The sequence below is a fragment of the Pistacia vera genome, unplaced genomic scaffold (assembly GCF_008641045.1).
Source record: "Pistacia vera cultivar Batoury unplaced genomic scaffold, PisVer_v2 Contig402, whole genome shotgun sequence".
In the NCBI taxonomy this organism is placed as follows: Eukaryota; Viridiplantae; Streptophyta; class Magnoliopsida; order Sapindales; family Anacardiaceae; genus Pistacia; species Pistacia vera.
The window spans coordinates 71,076-84,248 of NW_022196227.1; the positions used below are offsets into that span (position 1 = coordinate 71,076).

The following is a 13,173-nucleotide window of genomic DNA, read 5'->3' on the forward strand; positions in this document are numbered from 1 at the left end:
CTCTATGAAGATTTCAGAATCCGCAGGGAAAATCCCAAGATAAAGAAAGCATAGCTTCAATTGATAAGGCAAATCATTGAAGCTTAAAGTTAATAAGGAAAATATGTGAGTTGAATTATCAATTTTGTGTTAATTAGTTTATTTTATTAATCAACCGAAATTGGTTTATATAATACAGCAGTCCCTGACTATAAGGAAAATTACATGGAATAATCCCATTGACTTCGGGATTACAGAACAAGAAATTAAATCAACAAAATAAAAGGAAACTAAATCAAGATATACTAGGAAAGCAAATACAAAGAGATATGGAAAGTCAATATGAATCATTCCTTAAATGTTGCCAAAAGTGATCATGAACCGAGCGCCACTCTTGTGGTTTCTTTGCAGACAATAGGCCACCTAATACAACAATGGCAAGTGCAGACCGCCGCATTTTTCAACCATTTCTCTTCCTAGCTTTTCCAATTCTTCGTTTGAATTTGATTTTCGAAAAGCTTTCTCACAAAATAAGTTCCAAGACTCATCAAGCCTAAGAAAACGAAGTTTATGAACATGAATTCTCTCATCCGAACGCTCAGCTACTTCTTTGATGTGAGTCGTGATTATAACTCTGCTTCCATTGTTGCCATCCGGAAAGGCTCTTTTCAAACTCTCCCATGCTTCTTTCTGCCATACATCATCAATCACGGCCAAGTATGAGCATCCTTGTAAAGATTTATAGAGACACCTCTCCAAATCCTCTTCGCTTATCTTCTCTAACTCCACTCCGTTAATTTTTATCACAAAAGACTTTAAAATTCGTCGAAGAAGATTGTAATCTTGAGAGACACACACCCAAGCTCGAAGTTTGAATTTATTCAAGACATCAAGGTTGTGGTAAAGGTTTTTAGCGAGCCACAACAAGGAAAAAGGCTTTTCTTGATATAAAATTTGACAGAATTTCTTGACTTTTTAAAAAGGAGTCAAGAAGTCTTTTTCTTGACAATTTCTTGACCCGTTTTCAACTGTCAATCCTTGACCGTTTTAGCAAATCCTTGATTATTATTAACTATCAAGTATTTTGTAAAAATTAAATTATTCGATTTCATTCCTTGACTATTATAGTCTTAATCCTTGACAGATTTTAACTGTCAAAGATTTTGAAAAAATGAAATTCATTCCTTAATTGTTATATTCTTAATCTTGACCGTTAAAGTCAAGGATTTTGGAAAAATTAAATTTATCTCAACTGTTGTATTGTTAATCCTTGACAATGTTTAACTATCGAGAACTAAGTTAAAAAAAAAAAAACCCAAAACTCAAATCTGGCTGAGGCTTCTCGCCCGAAAATTTTACTAAGGCAAATTCTTTCCACCCAAAACGCCAAAGTTCATTGTTAAAAGCCATTTCCCCCCAAATTTCGACCAATTCAAACCTAGGGCAAGTAAAAAACTTCCGCCAAAATCCCAAATCTCTTCCACCCAAATCTCTCCCACCCAAATCTCCTCCACTAAGTTAATCAAATCCCGTAAACCCTAAATCTCTTCCACCAAATCACCCAAGTCTCTTCCACTAAATCGCCCAAATTTCTTCCATCACTTGTTTCTTCAGTTCTCGGTAGCAGCAATAAACAGTGAAATCGTCACTTCGCCACCTCCGTCGTCGCAAACCATCACCTGTAAGAATGTTGTTTTCTTCCTTGGATGAACATGTCTGCTGTCTTTGTTTTTATGTTTATAAACGTTACAGTTATTCCATCATTATATAGCCTTCTCATTCATAAACACATATTGCTTTTTACTATGATGTCCATATGTTAAATATGAATTGATTGGATCTGTAGTGTAAAACAACTTTTGCAATACATTGTTTTCACGTTCACTGGACAAACTCTTTGCTTGGGTGTTTGTGGTTTATACTGGCAGCAGCCCAACAGGCCTTCATTTATGCTTAAAAAATAGAAAACTTGATTAATATATAGTCATTTGGGACACTCTAAACAATAAAGTTGTACATTTTCATTTAGCAATTAATTAGGCATATTTAACACCAAAGAAGGTAAGGCATTATGATTAGTAAGCAGTGTAAAGGGAAAATGAAATGATTACGTGTGTTGTGTTACTGCACAATCACTATATAATATCAAACTCAGTTTGGTATGTAGTAGAACATTATTAATTGAGTTTGTCCTAGTTGCTATCAATTTGTTTTGATATAAGTAGTTACTGAATTTGTTACTCTAATGATATTTTGAATGTTGTTACTTTCAATTCTAGATACAATCTTTGAGGTTTATAGAATAGTAGATAAAGTACCATTTTGAAGTGCATTTGAACATGCTTTAGAAATTTTGCACTCAATTAGTTATAATAGCTAGAGATACCATGTTGTATTGATTTATAGTGAATGAAATGCTTTAGGTGAAATTAATGCTTCGTTTAAACAGAATGTCAAAAGAATATGAAGGAGAGGAAGAATTCTTAAGATTTGCTAAAACGAATTTCAAGGAAAGAGATGTCATTCCATGTTATCATGTTTAAGATTCAAACATGAACAATGACTTTACTCTATTAGATAATGTATGGATTAAACAAACCTCAATAACTTCACTCTATTAGAAAATGTTAAAATACATCACAAAAGCACACTCAATAAGAATCAAATAAAAATGAAAGATAATTTAGTTGCAGCGACATTCCAGCTCAAAATAGTTGTGTTTAAAGCTTTAACCAAGTCAAACAACAGTCTGCCCGTAATGTTCCACAATCCATTTAATGATAATTTATAAATTAAATTTTGTCAAAGACAATTTTAAGCAAGTAATAATGTTTGGTCTAGGGTTTACCATCATATTCAATGTGGACAAATCCTGGATTACGCAAAAACACGGTGCAATGATCCACATAAGATTCCATGTCCATGTATAAAATGTGCAAATATGTCTCATCAAACAATTCAAGATGTCCGTGGTCATTTGTTTGTGTCGGGTTTTGACAAAAGTTATAGGATTTGGGTTTTCCATGGAGAAGATGTTGATGACAATTACTCTAGGAACATCAATGATTCATATCCCAATGAATCAACATTTAAAGACTTTGATTTTACAAAGGATATGGTTCATGATGCTCACAAGTAATGCAAATAAGATTCAAATACATTGAAAACACTTCTAGATTATTGTGAAAAGCTATTGCATAATGGGTGTAAGTATAGTACACTTAGTGGGTTCATGAAATTCCAATACTTGAAAGGGAAATATGGTTCAACGTATGAGGCAAAGAAGGTCATGGCGGCATTAGGATTAGAATATGAGAAGATTCATGCATGTCAAAATGATTATATTCTATTTAAGAATGAATACAAGGATTTTTCCGAATGTCCATCTTGTGGTGCTTCACGTTGGAAGAAACAAGTCGGTAAATCATCAAGCAATTCCAAAGTTTCTTCCAAGGTTTTATGGTATTTTCCTCCTATCCCTAGGTTTAGAAGGATGTTTCAATCTCTACTTAACTTGGCATGCACATAACATTAAGAATGATGGTAAACTTCAACAACTAGTGGATTCACCCACTTGGAAACTTATTAATGATAAGTGGGCTGAATTTGGTTCGGAAAGTAGAAATCTTAGAATGGCTCTTTCGATGGATGGTTTCAATCCACATAGATCTCTAAGTTGTAAGTATAGTTACTGGCTGGTGATGCTTGTAACCTATAACCTCCCACCTCGGTTGTGCATAAAAAAGAAGTTCATAATGTTGACATTATTGATCTCGGGTCCACAACAACCCGGGAACAATATTGATGTATATTTGTCACCTGTAATCGAGGACTTAAAACAATTATGGGAAATCGATATTGAGACTTATGAGAGTTATAGGAAAGAGTATTTCATCTTAAAGGCAGTGTTACTATAGACCATAAATGACTTTCCCACATATTGAAACCTTTTCGGTTGTTGTGTTAAAGGTTATTATGCTTGCCCAATATGTGCAGAGGGTATGTCCTCTTGTAGATTGAAGAATTCGAGGAAGAATTGTTATATGGCTCATAGGAGATTCCTCCTTAAGAATCATTCATTTTGAAAAGGAAAAAAAATAAAAAATAAAAAATAAATAAATAACTTGAAGGCTCAAGTGTTTGGTTCTCCTAATGACCCTTTGAGTGGGATAGAATTGTTGAGACAACTTGAAGGCATTGAAAATGTATGGGGAAAGAACTTCCCGAAGAAACGTAATTTATGTGAAGATGACAAACATAAACTATGGAAAAAGAAATCCATATTCTTTGAACTTGAAAATTGGAAACATTTGTATGTTCGTCATCAACTAGATGTCATGCACATTGAAAAAAAATGTGTGAAAGCATTTATGGTAAATTGTTGAATATATCGGGGAAAACGAAAGATGGGTTTAACACACAATGAGATCTTTGTGATATGGGGATTAGGAAAGAAATAGAACCACAAGTTCAAGGGAAATGTGCTTGGTTACCTCCGGCATGTTACACTATGAATAAAGTGGAGAAACAAAAGTTTTGTGAAACCTTAGCAAATCTTAAAGTACCCTTAGGGTATTCTTCAAACATAAAGAACCTTGTCTCGATGGATGATTTAAAGATTCATGGTTTGAAATCTAATGATTGTCATGTACTTACACAACAATTGTTACCGTTAGCCATTAGAGCTCTTTTGCCCAAGAACGTAAGATATGTTATCATTAGGTTATGCTTCTTCTTTAATGCACTATGTAGTAAGGTTGTTGATGTGGGCAAGTTAACCAAGATACAAAGTGATGTTGTTGTGACAGTGTGCTTGTTAGAGAAATATTTCCCTCCTTCATTCTTTGATATCATGATACATTTGACAGTGCATCTCATTGGAGAAGTTAGGCTATGTGGACTTGTTTGCTTTACATGGATGTATCCTTTTGAGAGGTATATGAAAACATTAAGGTTATGTGAGGAACCATAATTGGCATGAGGGATGCATTACAAAGTGTTATGTAGCAGAAGAAGCGTTAGAGTTTTGCTCAGATTACATGGACAATGTCAAACCAATTGGTGATCCAAATGCTTTTGTTGACAAATTAACATGTTTTGGCAAGCCTTTATCGAGTGGTCAATCGACACTTGTGGATAGTCAAATATTAGAGTAAGCACATCTCTATGTGTTGCTGAATAAAGTTAAAGTTGAGCCTTATATTGAGTAATCTCATTTCAATTTCTTTGTATAGTTCAATTCATTGTGATAAGTAATTCAATTTCATTTATATAGGGAACATATGGAAATATTAAAGAAACAACATCACCATCAATCTAGGAACCCAAAATGGTTACAAGGTCAACACATTTGCACCTTTGCACATTGGCTAAAAGATAAGGTGGATCAAGCTTCCCCATTTTTTCAGTCTTCTTTAACCAATTTATGCCACTTTGTGACATTGACTACTTATTAAATAGGTTTTAATTTCTTTGGCCAATGGTGATGAGATATCAAACACTTTGCATTGGCTAGCACAAGGAACTCGCCTTTCGTTATAAAGTTCTCGGGTTATGTTATTAATAAATTTCAATTCCACACACAAGCCCATGATATTGATAGAGTTACACAAGCTAAGGATAAGAATCCCATATACAGTGATGTATCATTCTATGGAGTTATAGATGAAATATGAGAACTTGACTATCACATGTTTAATCTGCCCGTATTCAAGTGTGATTGGCTCAATAGTAATGGTGGGGTGAAAGTAGATGATCTGGGTTTTACATAGTAAATACAAATAGATTAGGTCATAAATCCGATCCTTTCATATTGGCTTCTCAAGCTAAACAAGTTTTTTACATAGCAGGCCAATTAGATGAAAATTGAGCTGTTGTTTCGGTGATGCCAAAGAGAATGTACAAATCGGATTTGAATAATGAGATTGATGATCACATGCAATTTGAAAGCCCAGTTGATGCACAAGCTTCTTTATTTATTGATGGGGGTGATAACGATGATTTTTTGTATACACGCTCGGATGCCGAGGGCATTTGGGTTGAATAAATTCTGCTAATTTCTAAATTTTTGATAAGGTATTCAATTCATTTGTTCATGCATCGCATTGTTTTAATTTCTTATAAATGAATTGAATTGTTTTAATTTCTTATAATTTCAGTTATTGCATTGTACTAATATTTACAACTTTGAAATTTTCAAGTTTTTGAAGACTTTTTGGACATGCTTTTTTGTAAGAATTTTGTTTGACATGGATCTGCCAAAAGAAGACATTTCAAATGAAAATGAAGGTGAAGGCAACCCTAAATGTGAAGATGCAAAACCAGAGAGGAAAACAGAGGGGCCCAACAAAGAAAGGCAAGCCTAAAACAAAACTAACAATAAAATGTAACAAAATAGGTGTTCCTATTGGACCCGAGGCTACAGAGTTAGCCACATTTGAAGGGATGGTAGCTCGAACTATGGTTCCTATTATTTATGATGTCTGGTGACATGTGTTAGAAGACTTGAAGAGAAAAATATGGGATTTTGTGTGTGTAAGTTACTAAAACTTTTACCTAAATCGAAATAATACAATGATTATATGTCATGAATGTTAATGCTTACTATTTTTCAGGAACATTTTGGGGTCAACCCTAAGAGTTGAAAGAAAACACTTCAAGACAATGGAGTGAAGTGGAGCTTGTTCAAATATACCCTAAAAAAGAATTTTGTTATTCCCTTTGCGAATAAAAGTGGTAAATTGGTGAGACCTCCACCATAGTACAACTTCATCAAGAAGAGTCACTGGGAAGAATTTGTGGCTAAGCGATCATCGAAAAACATTCAGGTGAACTTTTTCAAACAGTTGTACTGCTTCAATAAATTTATCTAACTATTTGGATGTCATAAACCATTGTATTTATTTGGGTAGACATTGAGCACTAAGCAAAAGGAAAAATGAGCCAAGAACAAATACAACGATAGATTGTTCGGAAGGGATACGCTAATCTGATTGAAGAAATTGTAAGCATTTTAAACTTTTATGTTATCTGAAACATTGTATTATTACATGACTAATATGTGTTTGTTAATATGCATGTTTTGTGATCAATTTTCATTAGAAACAAGAGATCGGGTTGACTGAAGAGGAAATTAATGGAAGCTTGACATGGAAATTGGCTAGAAAAAGAAAAGGTGATGGTTATGACTCAGAAGTGGCTCACATAGTGGAGAAGATTGTAATTGAGGAATTATGTTATCATACAATATAATATACTTTTGTTTGTGGGCTTCAGAAACAAGCTTAATTCTTATTTCTTATTTGTAGAGTGACCTTGAAACTAAGGCAAAGATTGGCTTGTTGGAAACAGATAACAAAAATGACATCCTCAGTCAAGCATTGGGCACCAATAAACATCTAGGGTTAGTACGAGGTATGGGGAAATTTATCACCCATGGGGTATACTTTGAGATTCCAAAAAATGTTAGAGATATGATGACAAGGGAAAGAGATGAATTTATTAAGAGGTTTAATGCCTTAGAGGAGAGATTGGAGAAAATGTCCAATTAATTGAATAATAGGAGTTTGATGTCTGACGTAGGAAGCAATCATCAGCCATTGAAAGGCAATGCTTTATTGGCCAAATCGGTCGCAGTGGTAAGATCAAAATCTTTGGTTAACAATATATAAGTGTTGTCATGTTTATTTAACATTAATTTTTGGCCACTCTATTATTGTAGGATAATACTTGTTACCTTGTCGTAGATTCCCCAGCCAACATTGTGGCGAAGGGGACTATTATAGAATATGAAGGTCCCAACGTATGGGTGACCATTGATGTGGTGTTTGATGGAAGCCCATCTCTTTCATTCCTAGATGATGAAGAATTTTTGGTGAAGGTAAGCGATGCGATTGGCCATCGTCTACTTTGGCCAGAGGAACTTGTATTACAAGAAGCTGACATGGTGAAGACTACAATCATCAAGTAACTTGTTCCAAATTAGTTGTGTTTTATTCATAATATTATGTTTTAATAGTGATTTGTTTTTTAATGTCTATTAGGTTTCTAAGAAACTTTAGAAGAAGTATACAACTCCAGAAAAAGTGGCTAAGAAATCAAAATCTATGTACAACAAGGCAAATTATGATATGGAGATTGAGGACATTGACTCGTTGGGTAATGAATTAGCAATCACACTTGTTAAGTTAGAGCCTAAATAAATGAAGTTGGACAAGAAGCACACAAGTCCTTGCAAGAGAAAGGTTGATGTGACACCATTAAGAAAGAAGAAAACACGACAGTCAATGTTGTTTGAGAGACAGTGTGTAGAACAATCCTTCTCTGAAGATGTTCTCAACAATGGTTAATCGTCTTCTACCCGATAGGCAAACAGATGACAACCTGTTCGGGTATGATAGCTATACTTACGTATCTAAGAAGGATTTTGAAAGAGTGTTTGATATGGAGGAGTTGACAGCCTTATGCATCACACTTTATATAATGTAAGTTGTTTGCTTATAATAGTGATTATGATTTAATCTTCATTGGGTTTTACAGTGCATATTGTTGTAATTTTGGTATTTTTTGAAGTAGGGCAAGGCTTTATATGAGAAGCTAAAGGGTAATGGGGGCAATCTAAATGAAATTGGTTTCATGAGCCCTAACTCATTTTCAATAGCAGGCAGCACTAATGTCACGAGAAGAAGAACCCAAAGGGCATAGTTGCTTGCCAATCGATTGGCAAGTGTGAAGAACAAGAATTTAATTATAGTGTCATAAAACCCAGGATTAGTAATTCATTGATTTCCTTACTTTTAATCTTGTTTGAATAATCTATTTTTAAGATTTAAAAACAATGTTTGTCCTAATTTGTTTATTTGCGATCTGGAGAGTTTCCGTTTTTGTTATTTGGTTATGACAGACCCCTAAGGCTATTAATAGACCTCCCATTAAGAAGGTGTATCAATATAAAGGGCATAAGGGTAAAAAGGTGTGAGAGTGCATGTGTGTTAGTGGAGGGTGGTTAGGTGTTATTTGCATGTGAAGAATCAAGTGGTTAGTGGAAGGAATTGCTGGGACTATAGTCTGTTACTTTCCCTTTGTTGTTGATAATTGTTCTTATGAATTGTCATTTCCATTCACTTAATACAATACAGATCTTTTTCTAGTTATTACTTTGCTCTCTTTTTCTGCATTTTTGCCTATCATGTTGCTGGGTTGGCATAACCATGTATTGCAAGAGAATCACTGTGTGGAGGAGCTGTTGAATTGTCTATCTGCACTACATAATTATGTACAAATAATTTCCACCTGCTATGTCAACACTTTTACAGTCTACATCTGTAAGATAATTCAATTCTACAACTGTGCATGCTTTTAGAAATGCCCTTATTAAAAATGATCGCATCTCTTCTGTCATTTTATGTCTAAGGTGACATTGTCATGAGTGTAAGTATCTGCATAAGGTTATTTGAATTCAGTTGTGTTTGCCAATTTGTACTATTTTATTGAGGGTTTAAACATTCAAGCAGTAGTTGTGTTTGAAGGGATATTGTAATTAGTTGTTTTGTTTCTGCCAATTTTTGTTTGGAGGTATTATTTTTTCACATATTCATTATTCTTGCTAGAGGCAATCATCAAGGTGAATGAACTGAAATGTTGGAATTCTGCTTGTTATCCACTCTTCAACCACAACGATCTGTTTTTATTGCAAATTTTATGTCATGAATCATGATTTGGCTTGTATTGAGTTTGTACTTTTTATAGCTGTATAGTTGTGTAGTTGCTGGCGCCTGCATCTGTTCAACAATCTTGTATATTCTACAGCATTGAATGTAAGCATTGTCACAAGCCTCGTTAAAATAAATGCCAAAGCCTTTCAATTTAAATCTGTGGGCTGTAGAACAGGTCATTGTGTTTGAAAATGAGGTTGAATTTATTTTTATTGATATCTTGTTTCCCCTGATCTTATAGTGGACTTTTTATGACACGACCCGTCCGAATTTCCTCATCTCGTAGGATCTGGGCGCTCCCACAAGACTTGGATACTCGAGATGTGCCATGTAGAAAAACTGTGAAACCTATTGGAAGACTTACTTTTCTTGAATAACATCATAGTATTTTCATTTCCAATATCTCAAAAAAAAGACAGGTATCCTCCTGCGTTTTACAAAAGAAAAGAGTTAAGGAAAAGTTGTGGTATCAGAGTTTCCACTTATACAACACGTTCCAAAACATAAACAAAAGGAAATACAAGATGGAAAACATGAGTTTTCTTTTGAAACGAAAGTCCAAAAATGCAATACGACATAAATGTGAAACCCACATAAAACGATGTCGATGCGTGGCACAACCTTGAGCGGTGACTCATTGCTCGGCACGATCTCCCTGTAAACCTGAGGGAGGGAGGAAAACATTGGTTTAAAAAGGGGTGAGCTGAAATACTCAATGAGTGGGGGAAAAGGGGAAGTTTGCAAAACATTTGTCAAACAAAAGTTATGGCATGCAATGGTTCTTATGAAATATTGAAAACAACATGATTCTATGAACATGATATGGTGGTAGCTAATCATTCATGTATGCATGCATAACTCATTTCTAATTGTTCTAAGTATTATAATCTGATCAATTAAACTGACAACAATTTCTGAATCTTAGCTCATCACTAAATGTTGAAAACTCTTTTATGAGAACTTAAACAATAGCTGTAAATGCTTATGCTTCTAAAGACAATGTTTTCTATAAATCATGGTACAAACATCAATGTTTCTTATAACTAATGCAAACTATCCTCAGATACTGAAAATTGAAACTATTAACTGACATTGAAAACTGTAGGCTGGTATCTGAAAACTTTAAACCGATATCCTGTTCTGAAACAGTAAACTGATACTAAAGGTTCTCATGCATGTGATTATGAAAATAATAACTCTACTAGTGATGCTGCAAACATCCAAACCATCATTCAATGAACACTCATGATTCACAAAACAAAATCTAGTAACTAAATTTATAACTATTGTGATGATATAAAATTGAAAACTGATTTTTTTGAAACTATGCACTGATAACTGATTTTGGAATACTGTAAACTTTATGTTGATAATTGAACTTTAAACTGAATACTGTAGCTTTTACTGATACTGAAAACTCTAAGCTGATATCTTATTTCGAAACTGTGGCTAATACTGAAAGTTCTCTTAATATATGAAAACTCATATTGAGACTGTCGCTCATAATTGATACTAAAAACTGAATGTGATTTTGAGCATTCTAAAACTAATTATGATATTAATACAGAAAACTCTCACCGCAACGAGTACCCTGGGGAAAAATCTCGATACTTGGTGGGCATCCCACACACAGGCAGAGCTGGGAAAAACATCTCAATACCCGGCAAGATCTATCATCGCGTGGGTAGAGCCTAAAGAAAACCACATCAATACCTGGCAGACAAGCTCAACGCCTAGGTAGAGCACTAAATATCTCAATACGCATGCGCAGAGCCTGAAGACCGAATATCTCAAGACCCAGCGGATCCTGCATTGCATGGGCAGAGCCTGAAACTGGGGGATAGGTACTTCGTAGGTGGTTGTAGCACCACAACAATCTCATGCATGATCTCAAGTAACATGTAAGTCAAGAGCATATTATATATGTGCTTATAAATTATACATATATGACATAATATTCAAAAATCGCATATAGGGGTGAAACTATAATTTTCTAAACATGTTTCAGAAACTGACGGTTTAACCCAGATTAAAAATTACTTCAACATCACATGATCTTAGCATATGTCCGATACAAATCATAAGCAAATATCAATTTTAAAAGTCAAAACTCGTATAACACATTATAATTATAATTAAACCCAAGAGCAAAAATAATAATAATAATATATGAATATTTCCCATAAGGATAAATCACGCCAACATATGAGATTTCATGGAAAATGGAGGGTCAAATGCAAGTTTTTAAAATATACTTTCAAAACTGACGAAAAACACCCCATTTTCCCTTTTTATCGAGAAGATTATTTACCACATCATATATATATAAAACCTCACATGCATAACTCAACACACCATCTAAATAATCAGATCTGTAAGTTTCCAATTTAATTTTCCAGTCAAGCCAAAAAGTTTTTATATAAAGTTTATATATATATAAACTTTTTGGCTTGACTGGAAAATTAAATTGGAAACTTACAGATCTGATTATTATATATATAATCCCAGCCACCTTTACCTGGATAATTTGGCCAAAAATGCAGTCCAGAACCATGTAATTCCAGCCTCCAATTCATGTTTTTATTCAACAAAAATGCAATTCATAAACGCGTATAAAACCAGCCACCACTACATGTATAATTTTGGCCGACATAAAATTCATAAACACATGGAATCCAAGCCATCATTGATGCATCATATAACACATAACCAAAGAAATCCCATTCAAACAATAAAATGAAAAACACAACTTACACATGCAGACATGAATTAAGCATTTGGATGCAATGTATCTCCATGCATGTAAAATCTTTCATATCTTAGAAACAAAACTCAACAATTAACACATGCACACTTGGAAATATTGAGAAAAAGGTTTGATTTTTGCCACTCACTCTTCTAATCCTATAATTGACTGCCTATTACAGTGCTTGGAATTCGATCTTCACCGTTCAGAATGTAGAGTTGTGTTTCATGAACAACATATCCAAAAATTAGAACGATCGGACGGCAAACGAGCTCCAGATCACGAATTGATGATTCAGTGTTCACAGACTCAAAAACTAATATATCCTCTCCCTTTCTTTTTGTTTTTGTTTTTTTTTTCTTCCTCTCTCACTCTATCTCTCGGCTGAACCCATCTTTCTTCTATTCTCCTCTTTCTTTTTATTTTTCTCATTTCTCTCCTCTCTTCTTCTCCTCCTCCTCTCTTTCTCCTTTCCTTTCTTTTTTTCTGCTCTCGTTTTNCCCTAAATTAACTAAAATAGTTATTTAAATGTCTGAAATTTCAAAACACCCATTCAATCCCTAAAATTATGAAAACATTGCATCTTCACCCCTCTACACCGCCATACTATCGCTATTGGCGTTAAAGTGATGATTCCGGTCAATTTTCTCACCAAAATCGATTGGATTCATCACTTAATCATTTCCCAAATGTTTTCCCAATCTTAATAACCCCCAATTTGGTCAATTTTTGTTG

General features: G+C 34.1%; 1 protein-coding gene and 2 long non-coding RNA genes across 3 annotated transcripts; 2 read left to right on the forward strand and 1 right to left on the reverse strand.

Annotated features, from left to right (window-relative positions):
- Window positions 1–402: 402 nt before the first annotated feature.
- LOC116141978 (disease resistance protein RPP13-like) lies at window positions 403–1,376 on the reverse strand. The gene is made up of 2 exons (XM_031427445.1): window positions 1,358–1,376; window positions 403–920 (listed from the first exon to the last, which is right to left on the reverse strand). The coding sequence occupies exons 1-2, from the start codon at window positions 1,374–1,376 to the stop codon at window positions 403–405; spliced, it is 537 nt and encodes a 178-aa protein (XP_031283305.1).
- Window positions 1,377–6,977, forward strand: LOC116141976. Its single transcript, XR_004129922.1, has 4 exons — window positions 1,377–1,660; window positions 6,180–6,513; window positions 6,594–6,806; window positions 6,891–6,977. It is a non-coding gene; the product is annotated as an uncharacterized LOC116141976 (long non-coding RNA).
- Window positions 6,978–7,254: 277 nt separating this feature from the next.
- Window positions 7,255–9,020, forward strand: LOC116141987. Its single transcript, XR_004129923.1, has 4 exons — window positions 7,255–7,616; window positions 7,700–7,924; window positions 8,022–8,462; window positions 8,554–9,020. It is a non-coding gene; the product is annotated as an uncharacterized LOC116141987 (long non-coding RNA).
- Window positions 9,021–13,173: the final 4,153 nt, after the last annotated feature.